General features: G+C 44.3%; 1 protein-coding gene across 11 annotated transcripts in view; it reads left to right on the forward strand.

Moving 5' to 3' along the window:
- The window catches only part of RIN2 (Ras and Rab interactor 2), a 239,696-nt gene that overhangs the window by 177,412 nt on the left and 37,741 nt on the right, over window positions 1-24,543 (forward strand). For 5 of the 11 annotated variants that reach the window (XM_037022390.2, XM_073236968.1, XM_037022388.2 and 2 more), the window contains 2 exons: window positions 2,736-2,836; window positions 21,434-21,626. In XM_037022390.2, the coding sequence (XP_036878285.1) occupies window positions 2,736-2,836; window positions 21,434-21,626 (294 nt within the window). Of the gene's footprint in view, window positions 1-2,735; window positions 2,837-2,904; window positions 3,244-21,433; window positions 21,627-24,543 lie in introns of those variants that run through there. The other 6 variants (XM_073236971.1, XM_073236972.1, XM_017663314.3 and 3 more) reach the window with 3 other exon arrangements.

The raw sequence follows: 24,543 nt of genomic DNA on the forward strand, positions 1-24,543 counted from the left end.
TTGAATCTGTAAATTGCTTGGAGCAGGATGGCCATTTTGGCAGTATTAATTCTTCCTATCCAAGAGCATGGGATAGATTTCCACTTATTGGTGTCTTCTTTAATTTCTCTCATGAGTGTCTTACAGTTTTCAGAGTACAGGCCTTTCACCTCCTTGGTTAGGTTTATTCCTAGGTATTTTATTCTTTTCAATGCAGTTGTAAATGGAGTTGTTTTCCTGATTTCTCTTTCTGTTAGTTTGTTGTTACTATATAGGAATGCAACAGATTTCTGTGTATTAATTTTGTATCCTGAAACTTTACTGAATCTAGTTATTAGTTCTAATAGTTTTTTGGTGAAGTCTTTATTTAGGGTTTTCCATGTATAATATCATATTATCTGCAAAGAATGACAGTTTAACTTCTTCCTTACCAATTTGGATGCCTTTATCTCTTTGCGTTGTCTGATTGCTGAGGCTAGGACGTCCAGTACAATGGCTCTATGTATAATACTTCCCAAGCAGCATGTTTTCCCACATCCTTGAATATTTTAACATCAGACTTTTAAATTTTTGTCACTGGGTTGTGTGTAAAACGAGATCCTCTGATCATTTTCTCTCCTAAGGCCCCAGTACTTCCAGAATGTTCACCTACAGCCCCCGTCACACAAAAAGGGGATGAATCAAGCATGGAGGATTTGGCTGGCTTCCCTTCCTCTGACCTTTAGTACTGGGAGCTGGGAGGTGCAGAGCTATTTGAGGAGACCCCTTCTCCATGTGCACTCCCTTAAGATAATCTCTCCAATCACAAGGCTTTGGAATACTAACACATAGGCCAGTGATGATATATAGATATCTCCACACTGAATGTCAAGACCTGCTTACTAAATGTATTTGATGGCCAATCAGAAAGGCCATTAGGACTTAACCTGCCCAATGTCCCCACTTGATTTCTTCCTCAAGCCTAATCGTTTCCCTTATCAGTGAAGAGCACTGCTATCTAACTGCTTAGCCCTAACGTAGGAGTTGTCCTTGGTTCTTGTCTGCCCCCCATTAAGTCCATCAACTTCTGTCAATTCCTGTATGGAATTGTTCCTGGATTCCCCCTTCTAATTCCACTGCTCCCACCTTAGTCCAAGCTACCATCATCTCTTTTCTAGACCACTGCAGTTTCCTCCTAACTGGTCTTACTGCTCCCCTTGCCCTCACAAACCATCTCTAGCAAGCAGCCAATGTGATCTTTTTAGAACAGAAAACAAATAAAATATGTTTCTCCTACTAAAGTCCCTGGATGCTTCTTAGTGTATTTAACTCAAATTCATGGATACTGTGATCTAGAATGCTGACAAAGTCTGTTCCCTGCCTGCTTCTCCTGCCACATACCTCCCCAGTCTCTGGGACTTGTTCTATATGGAGGGGCTCTTCCCTTGATGCTTTCACGCCCCCCTTGTCATTCAGGGCTCTGTCACTTCCCCAAAGACCTGCCCTGACAATCACACCCTGGTTAGAGTGGTCCCTTGGCTGCTCCCTACAGCAGCATTCCATTCTGTTTTCATTCTGGCCCTTCTCTATACCCGGTCCCTAGATCTGTGATCCACCAGAATGCCATCTCCACAGAAGATGTCAGTCACACTGTCCTTGCTGTGTCTTGCTGGTGCCCACAAAGGTTTGTTGAATTAGTGAATGATGGGGTCAACATTGTAGAACAGCCTATAAGCTCAAATGAAGTTTCTTTAGAGTCTGGGTGGGATGAAAGCTTCTTAAGGCAAGACAACACTTGTCCTTTGGACAGCAATTCTCAAACTTTAGTCCTAGGACCCCTTTACACTTACTAAAAATTATTAAAGAACCCAAAGAACTTGTGTTATGTGGATTATATGTAGAGTTACTTGCTGCATTAGAAATTAAAATGAAGAAATTTTTCAAGTATTTATGTCAAAACAATGATACCTATTGACATAAATAACACTGGCATGAAAAATAACTACATTAAAAAATATTCATAAGCAGTAGCCCATTTGGAGGACAGCTGCCCTATATACAATGTGCCTAAATTAGCATGAGGAAAGATTATGTTGAATGATTGAATAGTGGGCTCAAGAATTTAGACCAGCCCTCGGGAGGAGATGTAACCTCTTCCCAGGTATGTAGGAAGGGATACAAGGCCATTCAAGCCTTCTGCAAGGTCAGGGCACGTTTCCCCCTCTATGTCTGGATGATTCATCCACCCATTTGCTCACCCACTCCCAGCACCACACAGCCCACTCATCTCTTAACACTAAGTCTTCTCAGGTCAAAAAAAAAATTTTTAAGCAAAGAATAGGATAAGTATGTTTAATATATTTGGAAATTAATTTGTAAGCTGTATATGTCTTTTAAATGTGCTATGTCTGTAACCAGAATAATGATTACATAAATTTTAAAACAGGGAATTCCTTTTGAGTCTTTACTTTGACAAAATGAATGTTGAGGCCTGGTTTTACCGTAATTTGTTTATTCCTCTTTGTGTTCATGTTGAGAAACCAACTGGGTGTCATATTTGTTTCTTAGGGCAATAGTGAAACCTAAGTTCTTCCTCTTTCTAAGAAGATGCTCCCTCCCTCTCTGTTTCTTTCCTCTGAGTAGAGGAAATTCACAGAGCCAGAATTAAAAAAAAAAAAGAAGTGGTCATCTCTGTGCTCCTATGGAAGTGCTGAAGCTCCTGGCTCGGGACACGCCTTTTCCACTGCTGATGTCACACTCTTTTTGTCTTTGAATAGCTCATTGACACAATCGCCTCGGAGATTGGAGAGCTGAAGCAGGAGATGGTGCAGACCAATGTCAGCCTGGAAAATGGCCTGGAACCCTCGGAAGCCCTCAGGTGACAGAGGCGACTAGGCGCTGGGTGTGAAATGGGAACTGTATAGACACTATTAGCTAGAGGACTGCCATTCCAGTTGCTCCTCAGAAGTTTGGGACCTGGGAGTGTCGTGGCCGGTCCAGATGAAGCTCTGTAGGAGGTGGGAGTGGCCTAGAAACCAGTTGTCAGCTTGTTTATTTTAATCACTTTGAAGGCACTTGAACTGTACACTCTCTCAATTCCTCCTGGCAGCAGAACCCGGAAATCTAAAGTTTTATCTGCTTTATCCGCCTACTCACAGTGATGGAAAAGTAATGCAGAGGGATTGGATCGTCCGTGTGCAAAGTAGAATTCAGTGTAGCCGGTGTCAGTCTCCAAGAGGTTTAAAGGGGAGCACTAAAGAGGATGGACTCATTTTGCATTCTCAGGTCAGAGAAAACCCCTGGGCTTACCATAGTCATTAGCCTGAAATGCCCCTCAGTGTTTTGGAAATTGGATGTGTTTGTAAATGATTAGGAAAAGGGAGGCAGTATGCTGTAGTGGTTAAGCGTAGTATTTTGCACATGATCTGAGTAACTAGTAAGGGACTGGTCTTTATCTCGAGAATGTGGTGCAGAGGTCAGGGTGGAGTGGCAGGTGGAAGATGATGGCTAAAACCTCATCTAGTTCTTGAATGCTGTGATTCATCACAGCAAAGACAACCATGTAATCAATATAAAACAAAATGGACACTTGGTGCCTTGGAGGCCAGATGCATGATCAGCTTTCTCCTCTAGCCAGGAAAGGGGCTGAGGCTGCCTGCTTCAGTGTGAGATTCAGGGAGGGTGAGATTCATCGGATATGTTTTCCTTACAAATCATGAGATAGGCAGGAGTCCTGTAAAGGCAGGTGACCTAGGTGGTTCTGGGTGTCCAGGCAAGTTTCAAACCAGCCGGACTTGTTCCCTCCCACAGACTGAGAGGAAAGCACCAATCCCCAGGAGGCATTTTGCAGCTGGAAGGTGGTGCTTTAACTCCTATGTCTCTGGAGAAACTTTAACTGTGGACGTTCTATGTGCCTTCCATTTTCTTTCTTCTCTACCATGTGACAGGGGTAGACCAGATGGTCCCCAAGCCACTTGCCGCAGCACTCAAGCATTCCATGATTCTCTTTATTTTAGTGTAAACTGCTGTGATCGGTTAATTTTTTCCTCATAAACTAGACAAATGCACAATGAGTTTTGATTAGAAACTTCCTGCATTACTTTCAGAGTAGTTCCAAACTCCATGGAACTCTAGCCAGGGGATTTATCTTTACCCTTTGCATTATTGAACTAAAATTAAATTGAGAGTCCACGTTGGTGGCAAAAGAGTAAAGAGAGCTTCCGGATCTGATTTCTCCCACATCCAGGAAATGCAGCACTGCAAGATGAACCCCAGGCCCTGCAGATGACAGGGACAGAGGGCAGTAAGTGCCCTCCTAGCACACAGCCCCAGGGCCTGTTCGGTTTGCAGGAAGGAGCCATAACACACTGGGGGCTATTAAAATCTTGGTCTTTGACTGCAGTAGGTATTGGGTGGGAGAGCTGGGCTGTCATTTAACTTTTAACATCTCTTAATATTTTTCTTTTCAAGCTTAAGAATGACAAAGCATTCCCCAATAATATAATTTTTTTCAGATTAATGCCACTTATTCTTGAGTGTGATGTTGGTTACACTGCGTTTATGAAACTTCAGAGGCATTTTACTTGGTGCTTTTTTTTTAATGGGAAAGAAAGAGCAGAGGCAAGATTGGCTTTGTTTAACAGTGTATGTGGTGTTTACCGTGTGCCAGCCACTGTTCTCAGTGACACTGGCAATGGCAGTTGCCAGCTCATTGGATCTCCTAAGCACCCTATGAGGTAAAGCTGTGGTATGACCCTCACTCCACTGATGTGGGACCTGTATGACATGGGGTGGGACCTGTATGACATGGGGAAAAGCCAGATCTCTGAGGCCATGACTTCAGTGCTGGGGTCTCATGCTGATGTTTTACAGGTGTGGGCTGGTGACTTGGCTTTTAGCTCTTCCATTTTGCCCAGAGATGTCAGGAGAGCTGGGTAATGGTGTGGTAGGGGAAGGAGCTCTGTGTTGTTCCTGCACAGCTATGGCACAGCTATGGCCCCGGGGAAGTGGATCAGCCTGGCACAGAGCAGCCCAGAGGACCAATGAGAGCAACAGAGGCAGACAGTGGAATGGCCAAGCTGCCTCAGGTGGAGCCCGTGCAGAGAGCAGCAGGTATCCCACCCCATCCCAGGACTTTGGTGGGGCCCAGCTGGTGGCTACGCAGGTGCCTCCCTGTGGCCTTCCTCATGACTGTGAGCTGTGATGCAGCCTCACCAAGCCCAGCTGCAGGCACTGAGAAGGGTCTGTGGTTGCTGAGTTTCTTGAATGTCGGGTTAGGTGCCAAGCGGCCCCCTGAATTAGGAATGCTCTCCCCTAGCTCTGTTAGCTTTTGGTTGCTCCTCGTGGTTCATATTGAGATAAACTTGAGATGTTTAACCTTTCCTGTGTCATGGACCTCTTCTCAGAGTATTTTAAATGCATAAAATAAAATACGTAGGATGATATAGGGAAAACAATTATACAGAAATACGATGATCAGAATGTTTCAAATACATGTTTTTAAAACATCTTTATTCGAATTGAATAGCAAGGCCTAGCAGTGGATCTAGGAACTACTGTCATCTGGAAGCAAAGATGAGCATAAACAATGAAAACATCTGGGGCTTCTGTCAGTGACAGAGTCTCAGCTGCTGAGGGAACTACTGGGATTTGCTTCTGTGCACATAGGAGGAAGTTAATTTAAAGCAAGTCAGTGAAAGTGCAAGTGTTGCTTCCTCTGCCAATGGTCAGCTCCCACCTGCTGTCCTTGTAGCCTCGTCTGACCAGTCAGTCTACCCTCCCTCCTTCTAAAGAGCAAGACTGGAACGTTGGTCTCCCTTCACAAGCTTGCCTCTTACCTGGTTTCCCCAGTAACTGTGCCTCTCTTTCTCTCATAATTGCCCTCCCATCATCTCCAAAGCCTGGCAACTCTACCTTAACAATAGATCCAGGCTTGCACCACTTCTCACAGGCACTGCTGCAGCAGACCTCTGCCTGCCGCTTCTGCTTCACCCCTTCCATCTCGTCGGGGCTGTTACCGAAGCAGCATAGAGAATGACATGACTTGAGTTAACCTAAATGCAAATCCTGTCACTCCTGTTCAAAGCCCTCCAGTAGTTTTCCATTTAAAATCAAAATCCTCACCACAGCCTTTGAGACCCTGCAGGATCTGCTCCCTCACATCCCCTCAACCATCACTTCTCTTTCAGTCTCTCCTGTGCCATCCCTCTCCTCCAGCTCCACCCGCTCCTTGCTGAGCTGGCTGCGACCTTCAGCCTTTGTACTTACTGTCTCCTTGGCCAGGAATGCCCTTCCTCCAGGAAGCACTCAACCTGTGGACCCTTCCTTTCTTCTGTCAGCTTAACTGCCGTTAGTTTTCTTCACACAACTTGTACCTATCTGACACATGTGGTTGCTTGCTGCCTCCCAGCACTAGAGGGTCAGCTCTGAGAGCAGGGCTTTGGTCTGTGTTCAGTGCTGGCTTTTTAGCCCCCAAAACAGTCCCTGGCACATAGCATACACTTAAAATATTTGTTGAATGGACAAATGAAAGATACCAGCCCTTTGGAGGTTCTAAAAATATTCAAGCATCAGAAGTTTCTTGCAGAAGCAAGATGTCACTCCTGTCAAGCAATTAAGGGAGCCCAGCTGGCTAAAAAGGGACCAGAAACCTTTCCCTCTATGTTCCAGCCATGTTTCCTCTGGCAGGTCTGAGTTATGGGCTATTGTCAACATTTGCTGACAGAGTAGCAGCTGATTAAATCTACCCCATGCTCTCTGCTCATGTTTTACCAAAAAGAAGCTGAGAAGCCAGGGGCAGGATGATGGGTTTCTCATTGCTGCTCTAAATGCTGTTTCTTATTTCCTCCTTCTCCCCATTCCATCCCCCGATGAAGACTAGAGTATAGGGAAATAAAAGCTTTTTACTTTCCCCTTCCTCCCCTATGATTTCAGAGTCCATTTTCTGTTGGAGGAAGGATGTCTCTGGGCAGGCACACCAGGTCAGTAGTCAAAGCTCATCAACACCTGGACCCACCACCTTTAGGCTGAGACGAGTCAAAATATTCCTTTGTCCTCAGGTAGACCAGAGACATCCCACCGAACAACTTAATGAGCTGAGGTTCAGGTGGGTTTGCAGGATGCCTGAGGATGCTGGCTAGACTAGGTTATCAAAGGCTCTTGATGCCTTTGTTTCCTCCTACTCTCTTTTACCTCCCTCACTTCTGTTGTTACATTGTTACCTGCAGCCCAAGGGGGTCATTGGGTCCTGAAACTCCACCTTCCCTCAAGTCCCTTATCAGACACATGGAATTCAAAAATTCCTTGGCCAGCTCTGCCCAATGCTCCTGTGTAGTAGTTGGTAACCACTACTGGCCCTCTGGAAGGGTCTGTGTCCCCTGTGTCAGTTCTAAGCTCCCAGCAGTTATGCAACAGCACTAACATCAAAACCACAAGAAGCTCAGAGTGCTGGTCCTTGGTTCAACCCTTGGATTACTGGAGGTTAGAACGCAAATTAGAAGAAAAGATTGGCTTACAGTCTGGGGGAGAGAGGCCTGGCATTCTACTTCTGTGGGTCTCCAGTAGGACAGCAGAGACAATATTAGATGCCCTGCGGCCTTCTGAATGAAACCATTCTCACTGGTGCTGCTTTTTCCAATGACCTGAAACATGAAAAAACACACAGATAAATAAGTAGACAGATAGATAAATTCTCACAAAATAAACATACCACAACACAGCACCTGGCGCAAGAAACAGAACAGTGTCAGCACCCCTGAGGGCACCCTTCTAATCACTGTGCATCCTAAGAATAAACACCGTCCTGATTTCTGTTGCCAGATTAGTTTGCCTGTCTTTGAACTTCATGAAACTGGAATGATACAGCATGTGCTCTTAGCTCTGACTTCCTTTGTTCAGCATTTTGTAGAGTTATCCAGTGTGTGAATACAACAGAGTATGTTTGTCCTTTTTGCCATTGGTGGATATTTCAGTTGTTTCCAGTTTGGGGCTATTTTGAATAATGCTGCTATGAACAGTTTTATGCATGTCTTTTGGTGAACATACATGACACACTTCATGTTTAAACATAGCAGTGGAACTGTGAGGTTGTGTGATGGCTATGTAATCAACATTCTTAAATAGTGCCTGAGAGTTTTCCAAAGTCACTGTATCTGTTTGCACTTCTACCAGCAGTGTATGAGAGGTCTGAAAGCTCTATTCTCATCCACACTTGGTATTGACTACTTTTTCATTTTAGCTATTTGGATGAGAATGTGGATTTAGGGCTTCTGAAACCGTGATAGATGAAGACAGTTAAGATAAGTATCTGTATCTTGGGTATGTGGGCTGTTCAGTTTTAATAGAACATCATTTTATAATTCTCACACATCTAAGTTCAAGGCTAAAGTCATGGGGAGTTTATGAGCTCACCGCCAGTTCATTGAAACTGAAGTTACTAAAAGATTATTTTCATAATGGGGAGGAGATGAAAAGAGAAAATAACCCAGAAATTATAAGAAGAGTATAACTACATGGGTCCCTTGCATTATTTATGTATCTGCTTACAAATCTTAGATCACAAACTTGCAACAGAAACAAACAAAATTCTCCTCATCTCTTAGATTCTTTTGTTTTATGTTATTCAGTACATATAAGCAGAAATATTCAGCACCTCATGAATTGATTGGGCTAATGCCATTAGCTGCATCATAGCTAAGAAATGTATGTGCCTAAATCTGATACAGCTGTTTTTTGGAGCTTCAATTGTTCTTTGAAACTCAAAATACATCTGTATCCAATATAATGTATTATATTTTAAAAATACATGTTCTCAACATCAGTGGCTTCAAATACAGTATTTAAAATCACTTCATATTTTTCCTCTCCATTTTCTCCTGTAGATGTCAGATACAAATTGACTATTCTTTGTTGATTTATACCCACTTTTGCTCTTCTGAAGATTGTGGAGCGTTTATTTATGCGGTCATTTAGAAGCAAGTTAGGGTCATCGGTTGCAAAAATCATTTTACATTTTGTCTTCTTATACAGCATCTGTGTCCTGTGCAATGTCATATGCAAAACCAATATTTTCTTCTTTTGCTGTATCTGGCAATATGCATACATATCAGGCAATTGGTTCAGGGCTTAGAGCCCATCCTAAGGTCCCATACCATCATAGATCAGACCACTCTCCTAGAACTAGTCACACCTGTCAGAAAAGGTTGATTTTCCTCCTTTCCTGTATAACATTGGAAGCTTACAATAAAAATTTTACAGTATGTTAGGTATATCTTGCAGTATCTTAGGCCCCTTGAAAAAAGTACATGGTATTATCAAAGTTTATGGTTTCTTCCTTACACGTTATTTCTAAGAATTGTAAATAGACATTTCCATTAATTCTTGGATGTTTGTCAGTATTCTTTCTCAAAGAATATCTGATGAGAAACAGGATAGAGAAGCTCTTCGACTCAGCTGAGTTTGCTTTCTCAGAGGCAGTTGAAAATACTTCTGTCTGAAACACCCAAGTGATACTCTAGACCCCAGCTGCTCTTTCCTTCAGTGGAGGCAGGCAAGTTGGGGTGTTTTGGGTGGGGGTGGGTGTTCATCATTAGAGGAGGTCATGTAGTGGTAATAGTTCTGAAGTAAAACATTTTCCTATTATGCCCATTGAGGATATAATGCAATGACTAGCTCGATCAATTTCCCCCATAATCTCTTAAAGTGTTTCTTGATTTCAAGCCCCCACAAGTATTTGGAATATGGTTTCAAGGAATTCTATGAAGGTTGACCATCTCTTTGTTTATACTGTTACCAATGTAGCAGCCCTTACATTCAACTTAAGGAAAATATTTATTAACTGGGTGCTATTTGCTAAAATACCTAGATAGTGAAGCCTGAAGATTTACACAACCAAGGGACAAAGAATTATAAAAAGTATTTATAATGAAATGAGGACATAATAGAGGAGTACACCAGATGTCCTAGGGGCCTCAGGGAGGAAGCAGGTAATTCTAGGTAGAAGGTGGGTTTAGGAAAGATGAGACTCAACATGAACCTTAAAGAATGAGGTAAATCTCCAGATCAAAAATGCCCAAAACAGCTGCTCAGTTTGTCTTAATGGGTGACATATGTTACAAAGTTTTAAAAGAACATGTAAGATTTGTTTTTTTGGTTACCAAAATAGAACATGGACATTGTGGAAAAAGCACAATGCAAAAAATATAAAAATTACCATGAACTCACCTTCTGAGATAAAACCACTTTTGATTGGTTAATTTATTTCTTTGCCTTAGTGTGCATCCTTTCCATGTTTTTCTGGTTAAATGGTATTTTTGTTTTCTGCATTTAAATGGTAGATCATGCTTGATTTTCCCTGACTTAAAGGGTGGTTTTGATCACCCTGGAAGTACACAGTGTGTCCTAGAAATGGATCCCCTTTTTGTTGAGATATAGTATCTTCTGCTTTAGTGGCTGGCTTCACTGTCCACAGGACTTTGGGGCATTCACCATTTAAACATGGCATGCTCCAGAATTTGATTTATTTCCCCTTGTACAGACTTTGCCTCACTGCTGTTGGTAGTTGATTGTGCCACAAAATAATCTGCTTGGTTAGGATACAATAGTGATTTAGTGCCACTGTGAAATAACACCCATGGAACTACAGTGCTTACAGACCCACTGAAGTTCCACTAAATGCTTGTTGTCCCTTTGGGGCCTCAAGTGTGCTACTCAGCCTCAAAGGTCAGCGGGCCAAGACTTAGAGCCTGTCTGGCTCCATCTGCTCCTGTTTTCAGTGCCATGGGTACCCAGGACAACAGGTTCTTTGTTTCTACTGGTTAGTTTACAGGAATGAATGAAGGCTCCTGCCAGCCCTGGCTGCATATCTGTCGTTTTCATCTCTAGCTGGATGAGCAACCACAGGAAGTTCATCAGCAAGAGTTGCCCAGGTTTCCCCCTCCTGTGAAAATGGCAGTGCCACCTCCCTAGATGCAGACACATGCTTCTGTTCCCATTTGCTATCATGTTTTCTCTTCCTAGTCCTCAGGAGACAGGCCTTCAGCAGGCACTCAAAGTTTCTCACAAAAGCCCTCCTGTGACGTGCTCTCAGAAATGGTTTTGAGGAAGTTGAGGCCCCCTCCCTCAGAAGGCAGCAGCACTTAGCCCTGCAGGAATAGAACCCCAACCCCGGCCATGTTCGTCTTTCTCCTTTTGGAGTTTAAGGGGACAAAACAGGCCTCAAGGAATTGAAATACCAACTTGTGTAGTGTAGAGAAGCTGCACAAGTCAGAAGTGGGCCCAATTCTATCAACTTCTATTGTTTTGACCTCAAACGAGGAGGTAACCTGGAAGGCCTCTAGGATGGCCTCTACTACCTGTCCTTAGCATGCTGTGACCCTTACAGGAGCAGCCTTTCACCCAGGCCTCCTCCCCATCACTCTTGCCACCTTGAGTTGTGGGGACAAGTTTCCTTGGCTCACCTGGCAATTTCTCTGCTATAAACTGAGAAATTAGCCAGGGCCTCACATGTAGCCAGACTGAATTTAGGCCACCCTTCCTCTATAAATATTAATTTACAGAGGCCATCCAGGTTATCTCCTTGTTTGAAGTCAAAATGGAATAATAGTAAATATGAATTTACTCTATAATATTTAAGTCAGACTCCCAACTTAAACATTACAGAGTAGGGGTTTAATCCAGCTTCACAAATTATAAAGGAGTGTTTTCATGACTGGATGTGTTAAGAAATCATTAGACATCAACTACTAGGTATTTCTGAAATGGAAGGGTTTCTGAGAATTTATTGTCTGGTATAAATGTGTTTAACAAAAATTAGAATTTTTCCTTGGGCCAGAAATTTTTCCCAGGTGGGTCTCTTTGGCGTGAGCTGTTTGTGTCTCAGTGTAAGAGCCCTCTTCTACAACAGTTTCTCAGAAACCACTGTTTGCACACCTATCACTATTCTTTCTCCAGTTCTAGGAAGCCCTTGATCCATCTCCCACCACTGTGTGTTGGCCACTGCCTGGCATCTGGGGTGTGTTTGCTTTCCTTTTGATGCATAGACAAGCGTCTCCTGCTCCAAGAGCAAGACCATGGTGGACACAGGACTCTGATTTTTGTCTGGCCCTTAATTCTTGAGGTGACCCCTGTGTTGGCCTCCTCTAGCTGGAAGCCTGAGCCTTCTGGCAGCCCTCTGTACCCCAGCACTACCATCCTTGCCTTTACTACGTGGTGGGGCAACATCAAGCGGAAAGGCTTTGTTAGGCTTGGGTGTTGCTGAAGGCTCTGCCAGGGCAGAATGAGGAAAGGAAGTCCTCAGAGAGGCAGGATATGTGCAGAAATTTCAAATAAAAAAAATAGCAAGAGTAGTAGCTTTTCATCCTTTCTTTTTCCATGTGAAAGTTGAATTGGGATGGGACCAGACCCTAATGAGAGGTGGACACCACTCCAGCCACAGGGACCTGGCAGGAGCCAGCCTCAAATTAAATTAACATTAAATGCTAACAAAACAAGCTTCAGAGTTTAGTTTATAGAATCATCTTTGCATATCCTAGAATGGAAACACATTGTCTTGTTTTCTTTTTGTTGAATATCTAAATATTAGGAGATAATAAAAGACACATCCTGGAAACTGCTGAGCAGAATCCTTACTCATAGTCTCCAATACATACCAGGCTCTTCTCATCAGTTCTTTTCAGGTTTTGTTTGATTTAGTACAGATTCCTTTTTTCAACAAGAACCCACCTTTAGAGACAGGGGAAACCTGAGGCTAAGTGATGCATAGTAATGGGCCAGCACCTCACAGTTAGGAAGAGTCAGCTGAGGCGTTGATTCAAGTCTGACTGCACATGCTTTTCCCACCGAACCGCTGAAGATAATGGGGCGGAGGGGGAAAAGAATCAGGGTTGACATGACATGACGTGACATGACATGCCTTACAAAAATGAGCATCTTGATGGCACAGTCACACGTACAGGAAATGGGTGGTTTGGACTCCAGGTAAATGAGAACTCGTTGATAACTGAAGGCTACAGCCCCTGGAGGTGTGTGCGTGGGCTTCCCACTCAGGGTTTTCCACCCTGCTCTCAGTGCCCCTGCCTTAACTGAAGGCAGCTTTCCCACTGACACTACTCATGCCTCTTCTCCTGTGCCCCACCAGCTGGTGTGTATCAAAGCTCCTTTTGTTGGAACCTTAGTATCACTCCATGTTAGAAAAAGGTGTTTTGTATTTGGGGACCTTGAATGGAGCATGTATCACCAATGTCCTGTGTTGGTGGGCAGAGGTTGAAACTCAGTGTTAACTCTTATACCCAAAGCCCACCCCTTGCCAGCCCATGGGAGGCTGGAGGTGCTGTCCGCGAAGGGAATTCATGAGCAGTAGGGAAGTTGCTGCTTAAGTTTGGATTTGTTGTTCTGGAAGGATTTGGGCTGCTTCCTTTTCTTGCCCCGGGCCTTCAGATGGCCAAAGGCCAGAGCACTCTTGGTAGCCACGGTGATTTTTGCCATCCATTTCCTGATAAACACACACCCTTTGTCTCCTGAGACTGGAACTGAGCAGCTGCATTCTACTAGGACCTGGCGGAGGAAAGACATGAACCAGGTTATGCACAGGGACTCAGAAAGGAGCTAATGGAAGACCCAGGGCCCACCATGTCTCTCCTTGCCTGCTGAGCTTCTCCCATTCCTCACTCACAAGGAACAAACCCACTGTCCTCAGATCATCCCTACCCAGGCCCCCATAATGCCTGCCCTGGATTAGGCCTGAGTTTGGCCTGGAGGTAAAGCCAAGCTAGTTGAGAGAGATGAGCGTAAGGCAGAGTGGAATGGGGTAGGTGCCCAGAGGAATTCAGTGTGCCCAGAGGTCATTTCAGCTGTAGGAGGTAGCTGAGGAGACAGGTTTTGAGCTTGGTTTTTGACATGTAGCTGGGAGCTAGTTATGGCAGTACACACTCAAGAGTATCTTGGACACAGGCAAGGAGAGGCCAAGCAATGGCAAATAGATGCTTTTTCAGGATGATTTTCCCCTTGGCACCCAAGAGACACACTTATAAACATTAACTCAGGGAAAATATTATTATGGTCTAATCCAATTGTCTTAGCACAAATTTCATCTGTTCTGCCACAGTTTTTCTATATTCATGCACCATCTTTACTATTAATTAACCTATTTTTCTTTAAATTGACTTAACTTTTACATTTATTTTAAAAAGTAAATTCAGTAAGCAGTCATAAAAAAAACAAATAATGTATGATTCACTTACATGAGATGTTGTCAAAATCACAGAGACAGAAAATTAGAATGGTGGCTGCCCAGAATGTTGGAAGAGAGAGCTATTGCTTAATAGATAGGGAGTTTCAGTTTTGCAAGAGGAAAAAATTTCTGGAGATGGATGGTAGTGATGGTTGTACAACAAAATATACGTAATACCATTGAACTGTGTACTTAAAAATGGTTAAGATGGTAAATTTTATCTTGTGTTTATTTTACCACAATTTTTTTAAATGGGGTAAAAGTAAATTTAATATCTCCACCATAATTGGGAACTATACTAAATACATGTAACCATTAAAATAAATACTGGCCATTCAAATAAAAAACATCCCTCCACGTAATACCTTGGTATATCCAGACTCTTTAGGAAATACTGTCAATTTTTAATAAACCATTGAGAAGTTGCCACACTATCCCACCAAACAGAGTTTCATTTTTTTTTTCAGTTCTTCACTTTGTAGCCAGACTGTAGCTCTTTATGTTAGGGAGATAGGCAGTATGATGAATCTTAATCTGTAATTAAGTCCTGGGCAAAACAACTTGGAATCTGGGCTCTGCTTCCTTATTTGTATTGTTTCACTGGTGAGGTTAGCATCCTATTGATAATAATGAGCCCCATCAATCTGTCTTGATTCATTCATGACTGTTTATTGGGCACTTACCATGTAAACAAGGAAGAGCTATTAGTTTTCTTAAAAGTCTAGAAGGTCTGCTGGGGGCTTTCTGGGAGTGGCTCTCAGGCTACGGGAAGAGTGCTGGGTCTTTCCGTGCTTGATACTGACTTACCAGGGAGCACTTTGCTGGAAATCTAGGTAGGGCCTAGGGAGGTCAGACCTGGGGAGCCTGCCACTCCCCATTTCAAATTCCAAATCTGAGGGGGCCCTTAAGGATTACAAAGCCCCACATCCAACGCCAGATCTGGCCTAGGAAGAGCAAAGCAAGTACAATTATCTTTCCAAGGAAAGAATTACTTTCCACACCTACTTCCAAGCCCAAAGGTGGTGCCTGGAGCCCAAATCGGGAATTGGGGAAGCAGGAGACAAAGGCCGAAGGCTAAGCTTTGAGACAAACCTTCCTTCAGCTAATCCTGCTGTCTCGGTCACCCAGAAAACCCCAGATGACGCAGTTCACACGGCCCATTCATTCTTTACGTGGAAGCAAGACAGAATACTAGGTAAAATATAAGGGTGGCTTTTCCATGAAGACGGATCACAAATGTACCAGATTCCAAGACAGAGCGGGTAGAGCTTGTGCTAAGGCTCATGAACTCACACATGCAAATGCAGTGCTAAGGCCTGACCCTGGGAGTGAAGGGGATGCAGCCAAGTGTCCCCACACATGTAAATGCAGAAGGGAGCCAGAGAACCATGGCACATGGTTCAGGAGAAGCATTACATGGTGAGAGTCACTGCCCACCTTATTTAATCCACTGTGACTTGACATTCATTTTCTACGGGAGGTTTTCACAAGTTATTAACTAAGCAGTCTCTTTTTCAGTTGAACTGTTATCTAACAGTCTGTTGTAGAAAGGAAAATTCTTAGCACATTTTACATATTTCACTGAAACAGCTTTTTTCCTTAGAAAATAATCAAGCACATCTTATAGTTTATGATATAAACTGTCTATTTAAAAAATATAACTGCTCAGCTTAAGGAAGGTATGTTTTTAACTCACAGGCTTGGGGGTACTTGTTTTGTCTCCATGTGCTACCTGTGGGGACAGGGCTGTCCAGAGCACTGCACCCATCTGAGATCCATTAGCCAAATGGATATGTACCACCCTTGCTGATAGTAATAATTTGGACTTTGCTGCGTATCTAGTTCTCTTAAACTTTATTTTGCTAATCAACAGCTGATCTAGGATTCTTACATATAGAAGGTGGTTGCCTGTATTTATTGCACCAGTATTTTCTCCACAGAAACAACCTCACATCAGAGTTTTATGTGTCTTATGTGTTGCTCTGCCGGTTGTCTTGGGTCGTTTGTTCAGAAGAGGCTAGACTATCGTCAAAGCGTGTGCCTCTGCTGCGTCATTTGGTGGAGCCTGGGATCAGCAGTTGTGTCGGCAAGCGCAGGGAGCCTTTGAGAGTACGCTTCATCTGGACCCGCTCATCAGAAGCTGCCTTGAGAGAGTGTGCCGTCCTCTGGGACTCTGGGTAGGACAAGATAGAGCATCATTTGGACACTCTGCTGCAAGTGACTGGTTTTCCTGAGATGAATTTGGTTCTGTGAACTTTAATAAACTAGCCCAGTGTCTTCTGTCTACCCTACACTAGATGCACTTTCTATAATCACTTTTTTCTGGCACCTGCCTCGACAGGTAAGGCCTGGCCCTGGGAGTGAAGGGGACGCAGCCAAGTGGAAAGGCCACTCTCCTCCCTGACTCTGAAGAGACTTAAATTGGATGTGGTCAGAAAGCAGCTGATGCTGGAGAGCCCTCCCCCTCAGAATGGGTGTAATATCCACCCATCTGCTTTAGAGTCATGAATTGGGGTCAGTGGGAATGGGGGCAGATAATAACAGTACAGGAGTTTTCCAGTGTTCTCTGCCCCTAGGGGCCCCTTACAGTTGTGGAGTATTCTATGGGTTGGCCCATATTTTCACATGTGGATGTGGGTCTCACTGAATCCGCACCTGAGCCTCATCTCCCCACAAAGGCAGGCCTACACACTGGGAAATGGTGGGAGTAGGTGAATTAATAGCTTTATGTTCATAAAAACCCAGGGAGATGGCAGATATTTTTCCATCCCCTTTTCCCCAGACTATTATTTTTGAGAAATTTCAAACACTGAAGTTGCAAGAAGAGTACTCTTCACCTAAATTCACCAGTTTTTGAAATTTTGTCACATTTTCCTTACTTCTCTATTTTTCTCTCTTTTTTTGGTGGGGGGAGGGAAGGAGATGGGGGCTGACCATTTGGCACATAGTTTCCAACATTTCCACTTCACCCCTAACTTCTTCAGTATACCTGTCTTAACAACAAGAGCATTTCCTTACATAACCATAGTAAAATGATCCCACTCAGGAAACTAGACACTAATATAATATTATCTCATATGCACACTGACAAATATCCTCCGTTGTCCTTTATAGCTTGTCTTCATTCTAATTCCATATGTGCTCAATTCTGTGGACATGATATAGTTATCATGTCTCTTTATTTTCCTTTTATCTGTAGTAATCCCACAGCCTTTGTATGTTTGTCACATTGACATTTTGAAGAGTTCAAGCCAGTGTTTTTGCTGAAAGTCCCCAGATTTGGGTTTGTGTGTCTCCTCCTCTGTCAATCTGTTTAAACACATATGGCGGCAGGAAGATGGCCTGATACTATAACCCTTGCTGTGCATGACATCTGCGGCACAAAGTCAGGTGTCAACCATTTGGGTGTGCTGGTGCTGATCACTTGGTTGGGAGGCTGTTTGCCAGGTCTCTCCATGGTCAGGGTACCTTTTCCTCTTCATGGTAACTAATCTGTGGGGTGATATTTTAAGACTGTGAATGTTCTGTTCCCTAACAGCCTTTGCCTACTGATGTTCGTATGTGTTCATAATTCGTGCTCACCTCAGCTCTGCGTGGTGATGGAGGTGTTACTTACCACTTTCAGATTAGGAAGATGAAGTTCCAAAAGGGAGGTGGGTTTCATGTGCCATCTGTCCAGCTGTGACCATGTCATCACTGGGGTCTCCTGGATTACGTCACATGTTTATCTTTTATAAGCCACTCAATCTTTGCCTTCATATTTGCATGCAGACATCTGTTTTAGGAATCACTAGTTTCTGTTAATCTCATCAGCAGCTTCTGTATTAGATCAAATTCCCTAGCAGACCCTGAGACAGGGACTTTAGTGCTGTGATTTATTGAGAGGGGCTCTCAGGAGCAGCCCGTGAAGGCGTAGGGGATACAGGAGGGGATGTGGAGGAAGCTAGGCAAAGACATGGGCCTTCTGAAGTATAGCCTCAGCCTGATCCCACAGGGGACTCTGAAGCATGAATAGCCCCCAGAGTGGTCCCACCTTCAGACAAGGCCACTGCACTACCCACTGTGTCATCTGTCATTACAGTGTGTCTGCTCCCAAGGGGAGGGGTTGACTTCCCGGGAGTGTCCAGACCAAGGGGCAGCCAACACTCTGAGCAGCGGGGACTTGGTGCCGGGTCTGGGTCAGAAGAACTGGTAAGGACACTAATAGCATCCAGTACAGGTTCACATTTCTCTAATTAGTTCTTTCTTGAAGGTTGTCCCTGACAAAAGTTGATTCATCCTGTGATAATACACTATAAACCTCAGGTGGCTGGAAGGATAAAGGTGTTAACGCAGTCATTTGCAAAGGCAGGGCCTAGTTTGTGGTTGCTCCTTTATAAGCCTCATGAAGCTTATTCATCGCCTTCCTGTCTGGGCCCTGGCGTTCTAGGGCTGAGGCCAGTTGTCAGAACAAAGGCTTTTTCGCTTCTTGAAACAGCGGAGGAGTCACAGGATGTGCCCTTCTAAGGAAGGAAGAAGTGTCAACATGTTTATCCTCAGCACAGGAGTCACCACTGCTGTGTCAGAGATTGTAGAATTTACTCTTGGTGAAATAGCACCAGGCTGAGAGGGTGGAGATGAAATGTTTCTTTATTTGGGTTCCAGAAATTCTTTCAGCAGCACGTTAGCAGCCGCCCACCCCTACCATTCCCCCCACCAAAAAACCCCACCTAATAGGATCTGTACAAGTACACGTTTTGTTCTTAGGTGTCAACCAAGCACCTTTCAAAGTGCTCCTCAGACTGGCAGCATCAGTGTCTCCTGTACCTTTTTGGAAACACAGAGCCTCTGGTGCACCCCAGACCTGCAGAACCAGAACCTCAGGGAGTGAACCCAGGAAGCTGTGGCTTACAAACCCTAGATTTCTCATGCAGGCTCAAGCGCTCATCCAGTGCAGGGGCTGTAAATGTGGCTACATGTTGGGATTACTGGGAAAAAATGTTTTAAATTCTCATGTCTGGGTCACACGCCAAAGTGTCTGATTTATTTGATCTGGGGCAGAGTAGGGCCATCAGCATTTTTATCCTACCCAGGCAATTTTAATGGGCAGCCAGGGTTGAAAATTACTGCTCTAGGGTCACCCTGTTTACCTTATGTGAAAATAATTTTAACACCAGCTTCATTTTCAAAAGTGTGTTCTTATAGCCACAAAAATTCACTTCAAACTACCTAGAGGCCCTGGAATGGCATTTGCAGAAGGAGAAACTGCCCCCTTGCTGGCACAGACTCTCCCATCTGGAAACTTGTGGCAGAGGTAAAGGAAAACTTTGAGGGGAAACAAAATGTGAATCTTGAATGGAAGCATGAAATTCTTTAGATCTGCAGTAAGTCAGGGATGTGCATGGGAGAAGCTAGGGTATGGCCTCTGCCATCAGCAGGTGTTGTTCTTGAGTCTGCACCCCCAAAAGTGATGCCCTTAGGTTGCCTTTTTCTCTATTTAGCCTCATCTCTGAGGAGTGGCCTGGTCCACATGGAAATAGCACACCTCTCTTTTTTTTTTAATTACCCCCTTCTCACCTTGTATTCAGCATTATCATCAGTCTTTCTCAAAGATTTCATGCAGGCCACATGTGGGTTTCTTTGGGTTTAGATGTGTGAAGACCACGTGTGCTCCAACCTTCACTTGGTCCTCCGGGCATGTATGGTCAGGTTCCAGGTTCCCACTGGCCACTCTGAGATGGATGACCACTGGAGTGGATGACCAGCTCATTAACAGCCAGGATGTGTGAGCGCTCTGAGCACAGCAGAGGGAAATAGACCCCAGTGCTGAGCAGCCTTGTGTTGGAATTTCATCCTCACATTCTTTCCAGGGACATGTCCTTAAGCTCGTTACTCAAGCTACCTGAGCTTCCCAGTCCTCAGTTTTTAAACTGAGTTCCTAGTGTCTGCCTTTAGGGCTGTTGTGAGAAGGAAATGAGGGAGTGTTTGCAAAGGGCCTGGTGGGTGGCAGGTACCGCTTGGACACGAACTACCTGTGTTCGTGACCTTACTTGTTACCTGCAAAGTTGCATGAACAGTAGACCTTCTGAATTTCTAGCTCTGCCATTTCATGGCTATTTATAAATCTGGACAGCTCTCCTTGGTCTCAGTCTGCTCACTTGTATAATGGAGATACTCAATAACAGGATAAGTGTTGGTGCCCAAGGTAACAGTGGAGGTCCATGTGATTTTTTTTAACTGAGATTTCGTTCACATATCATATAACTCCAGCTTTAAAGTGTACAATTCAGTGGTTTTCAGGATTTTCCAAAGCTATATGGCCACAAGCACATCTCATTCCAGAACATTTTTATTACTGAAGAAGAAACTCATATCCATTAGCAATCCTGACCCATCCTACCTCCCTCCTCAGTCCCAGGCAAATGCTATTTTTTCTGTGTCTGTATCTTTGTCTCATCTGGATAGTTCATGTAAGTGGAATCATACCATATTCTGTCTGGCTTCTTTCACTTAGCATGATGTCAAATTTCATCCATTTCTTGAATGAACTCCTTCACTGCAGAGGCTAGCATGGATCAGTACTTCATAAAAAGAGTGAATGACTTATGGCTAAGTAAAATTCCACTGTGTGGATATATCACATTTTATTTACACACCTATTAGTTGATGAAAATTAGGGCTGTTCCCACTTTATGACAATTATGAATCATGTTAGTATGATTTTATGAAAAGTACAACACCATTCAATGGTGAGAGTTTGTTATAAACAGTAGTAATAACAATGCCATGTGTGAAAAGAAATGCAATACAATTCGTCTGGGCACAAAATGAAGGTGTGTGAGTGTGAATGTTTTTTCTTTGCTTTTAGGGCATGACTTGGTTGTGCTCATGATATACACTGCTGAGATTTAGAACCTCACAGTTACAGTATGGAATTTGACATTTAGGATTCTGAGCTCAGAATGAGAAATGTTCTGTGATGGAAGACAGACTTAAACATCAGTTAGGATGTTTAGAACTTTATGTGCACTGGGTTAGAAATAGAAGATTGGGTTCTGCTCAGGGTGGTTGAGAACTGCTGAGCACTGTATTTAATGTCAGAGATACAGTATGAAATAAAATATGGAGTTTGCCCTTAGAAAGCTTTCAGTCTGCGGGGTGACAAATGAGGCGGTGATGACAAGATGGGGTAAGTGCTCTGATAGGCCTGGTCTTGTTAGGAAAATCATGCTGCAGACATTTGACCCCTGCCAATTCTGTTTCTCCTAGCATGATGAGACATGAGGATGATGGGTATTCCAAGGGAAAGGATGTGAAGGCCTATCCCCGGGACTCTGGCTATGACAGCCTGTCTAACAGGCTCAGCATTTTGGACCGGCTTCTCCACACCCACCCCATATGGCTGCAGCTGAATCTGAGTGAGGAGGAAGCGGCAAAAGTCCTACAGTCCCAGCCTCCGGGGGTAAGCCTCAGAACCACAGGGAAACAGGTCAAGGTGGGCAGGCCTATCGCTTCCTTAAAGACAAAGACTTGGAGTTCCAGAAAGTTCTTCCTAGTCCATAAGGAGCATGGCCCCCGTGTGTACCTGGGTGGCAATGCAGGGAAATTCTGGAAAGTATGGAGGCCTCTCCAAGGGAAAGAGCCCTTCACAATTTGTCTTTGTCTTTATCTGCTCGGCTGCCATGGGAGGTTCGGGACTCAGCAGGATAACAGGGCATCTGGGTAATGAGGAGGGAACACTGGCTAGAAGCCCTGGGTCTGACTTCCTGACACTCAGCTTTGAGGTGAACCTGGTCGTGGGGTGCACAGTTGTCCCTGCTGTTTTCATTCTGAGCTTGGGAACCCTGCCTGTGCCCAGCATCTGACTTGAAAACCATCTTCCACAGGCTTGTCTGCTCTGCCTGCTGGTTTAATCTCTTTCTCTTGGGCTTTCTCAGTAGCTTTCCACATGGGTCAAAGTCCAATTCCGTTTCCTCAGCCACTGCCTACCCAAAACCAGGGTCTTAATAAAGACCACTCCACAGTTCTACAGAAGTTCCTTAAAAAGTGTTATTCAGTGATTCCTCTATCCTGTTCTGTCCAATGTGGTAGCTGTCTGACCCATGTGCATATTTAAATTTATGATAATCAAATTAAATTAAATTAAAAGTTAGTTCCTCAGTTGCATGAGCCACCTTCTAAATGTTCACTCACCACAGGTAGCTGGGGGCTACCACACAGAATGGTACAGAATATAGAGTATTTCCATCATCACAGAAAGTTCGATTGGACAATACTTGTGTGCAATGTCTACTTCCAGAAAAGGATAAATAAAAATAAATCACAGATAAAATAAGACTTGAAACAACACACAAGAGGTGGAAACTAAGAGATAGATGGAGAAGCTAGGAGAAAATTCCTTTTTAGTTACTGGCTGAGAAATCAGTTGGGCACGAAAATAAACTTTTGGGTTTCCTACCAGCCAGAGCCTATTTGTTATCACTTTTTGACTTATAAGTGAGTCTTTGTTTCTCTTCTAACGGAAACAGACAGGACTGAGACCTTTGTTGGAACATGCTCAGGATGACAAGGCACAATATTGATCATCTTTGCAGAGAGTTCCAGCCGGGCTGTTGCCTCTGGTTTGGGTCTGTATGATCAGGACCCACTTTTATGAGGCATCCATGTTATGGAGGTTGAGTTGTCCGCTCCTGCATTACTGCAAAAAAATTCTGAAGGTGGAGGCTGCTCTGTTGCTCAGTGTCAGACACTGTGTTCCTGCTGAGGCCTTGAAGGGAATAAGTCAGGTGTGTCCACCTACTTGATCTCTACACAGGACCTGCCTGACCAGGTCAGGGTGAGGAGAGGAGCCACATGGATCAAGAGAGGCCACAGTGTACCAGGCAAAGTGTGAATGCCAAGGAGAAGGAAAGCAGGTGTGAGACAAAGGGAGGCTTGACAGAGAGGAGGTGGTGGCATGGACCTCTGGGTGCCACCATCTTTAATCTACAGCCTAAAGACGGGTTGGCAGACTGTTTCTCCAAAGGGCCATAGTGCAAATATATTTGGCTCTGTGGGCCATGCAGGCCCTGTTAGAACTATTCAGTTCTACTTTGCAGTACAGATGCAGCTGTAGACAACATGTCAATGAATTTGGGTAGGATTTGTTTCAATAAAATTTGTTTAAAAAAACGGGTGGCAGGACGGATTCAGTGCTCAGGCCATACTTTATGCCCCTGAGCTAAGGCTGAAAGAAGACTTAGGGGTGGTACTCTTCCTCACCCCCAAGGCCGAGGGAGAATCCTGTCCTGCATGAGGGAATAATGCCTCTTTTCTGCCAACTGGAGCTGCCTCCCAGAAGTCGCTCTGGGCTCCCCCACATTGGGGTAGTATGTAGGAAGTATCTGCTTTGGTTTTGGGGTGTCCCAGAGACACTGACTCTTTGGGAAGCACTGGCTGCTAGAGGGATTCTGTGGTTGCATCCTCATGGGTGCTGGGAGGAAGGAGGGTGCAGAGGTTGCTCTGTTTCTCTTCTTACCAGACACCCCATTCCCATCACTCCCCCCACTAAAAAACAAGTTTCTTAGGAGCCATTGACTGAACATATGTCCAAAGAAGTGATGATTAAGTGGAAAAAGGGAGTATGGTAGGGAAGCAGAGAGCATGGTGTCTACATGCAAAGGGAAGAGAAGTAGTAGAAGAAATAGGACAGGATAGGCTCCTTGGAGAAGGTTCTGCCCTGCAGAAGGGAACTGGCACTCAGCCAGACCGCCGCACCATGCCCTCCAGGAGTGCCCTCAGTTTGTCATCTGGGTAAATGGTGACCGCTAGTGCTGGATGGTGCATAGCAGGACAGGACACACCGGCCTCTGCCATGACCAGGCCAGAGCGGCGTCCTGAGATGTGCACCAGGGGTCGAGCTGGTTTAAGGCCCGCCTCCAGAGACACTATCAGGACCTGGGGGAGTTGCTGGAAAGTGAGGGGAGCCAGGGGAGGCCTCAGAGTTGGCTGTTGTGAGCCTCAGAGCACATCTGCCCACCTCCCTGGAGGAGCAGCCATTCTTTGGCTCTAAAAGATTGTTGCCATGCCTGGTCCTGCCACATTATCCCATTTTTCAAGAGCTAGAAATTCTGATTTTTTTGTGAAAAAAAGGAAAACTGCTTTTTCACCATCAACAAGAAATTAAAGTTTCTATTGTAAAATATACCCATGAGCCAAGTTAGCCAATAAGCTCCCAATTCACTACCTGTGGTTCAGCCATGTTTTCTGTGTTTACAATCCAGGTTCACCAACCAAGATGCCCATGTATGACTCAGGGAGAGAACATGCAACATGAGCTGTGAAACAATCCCAAACAGAAAATGCTTCTGCAGACTGAGGGAGCACTTAGCCTCCTGGAG

The sequence above is a fragment of the Manis javanica genome, chromosome 5 (assembly GCF_040802235.1).
Source record: "Manis javanica isolate MJ-LG chromosome 5, MJ_LKY, whole genome shotgun sequence".
NCBI classification, from domain to species: Eukaryota; Metazoa; Chordata; class Mammalia; order Pholidota; family Manidae; genus Manis; species Manis javanica.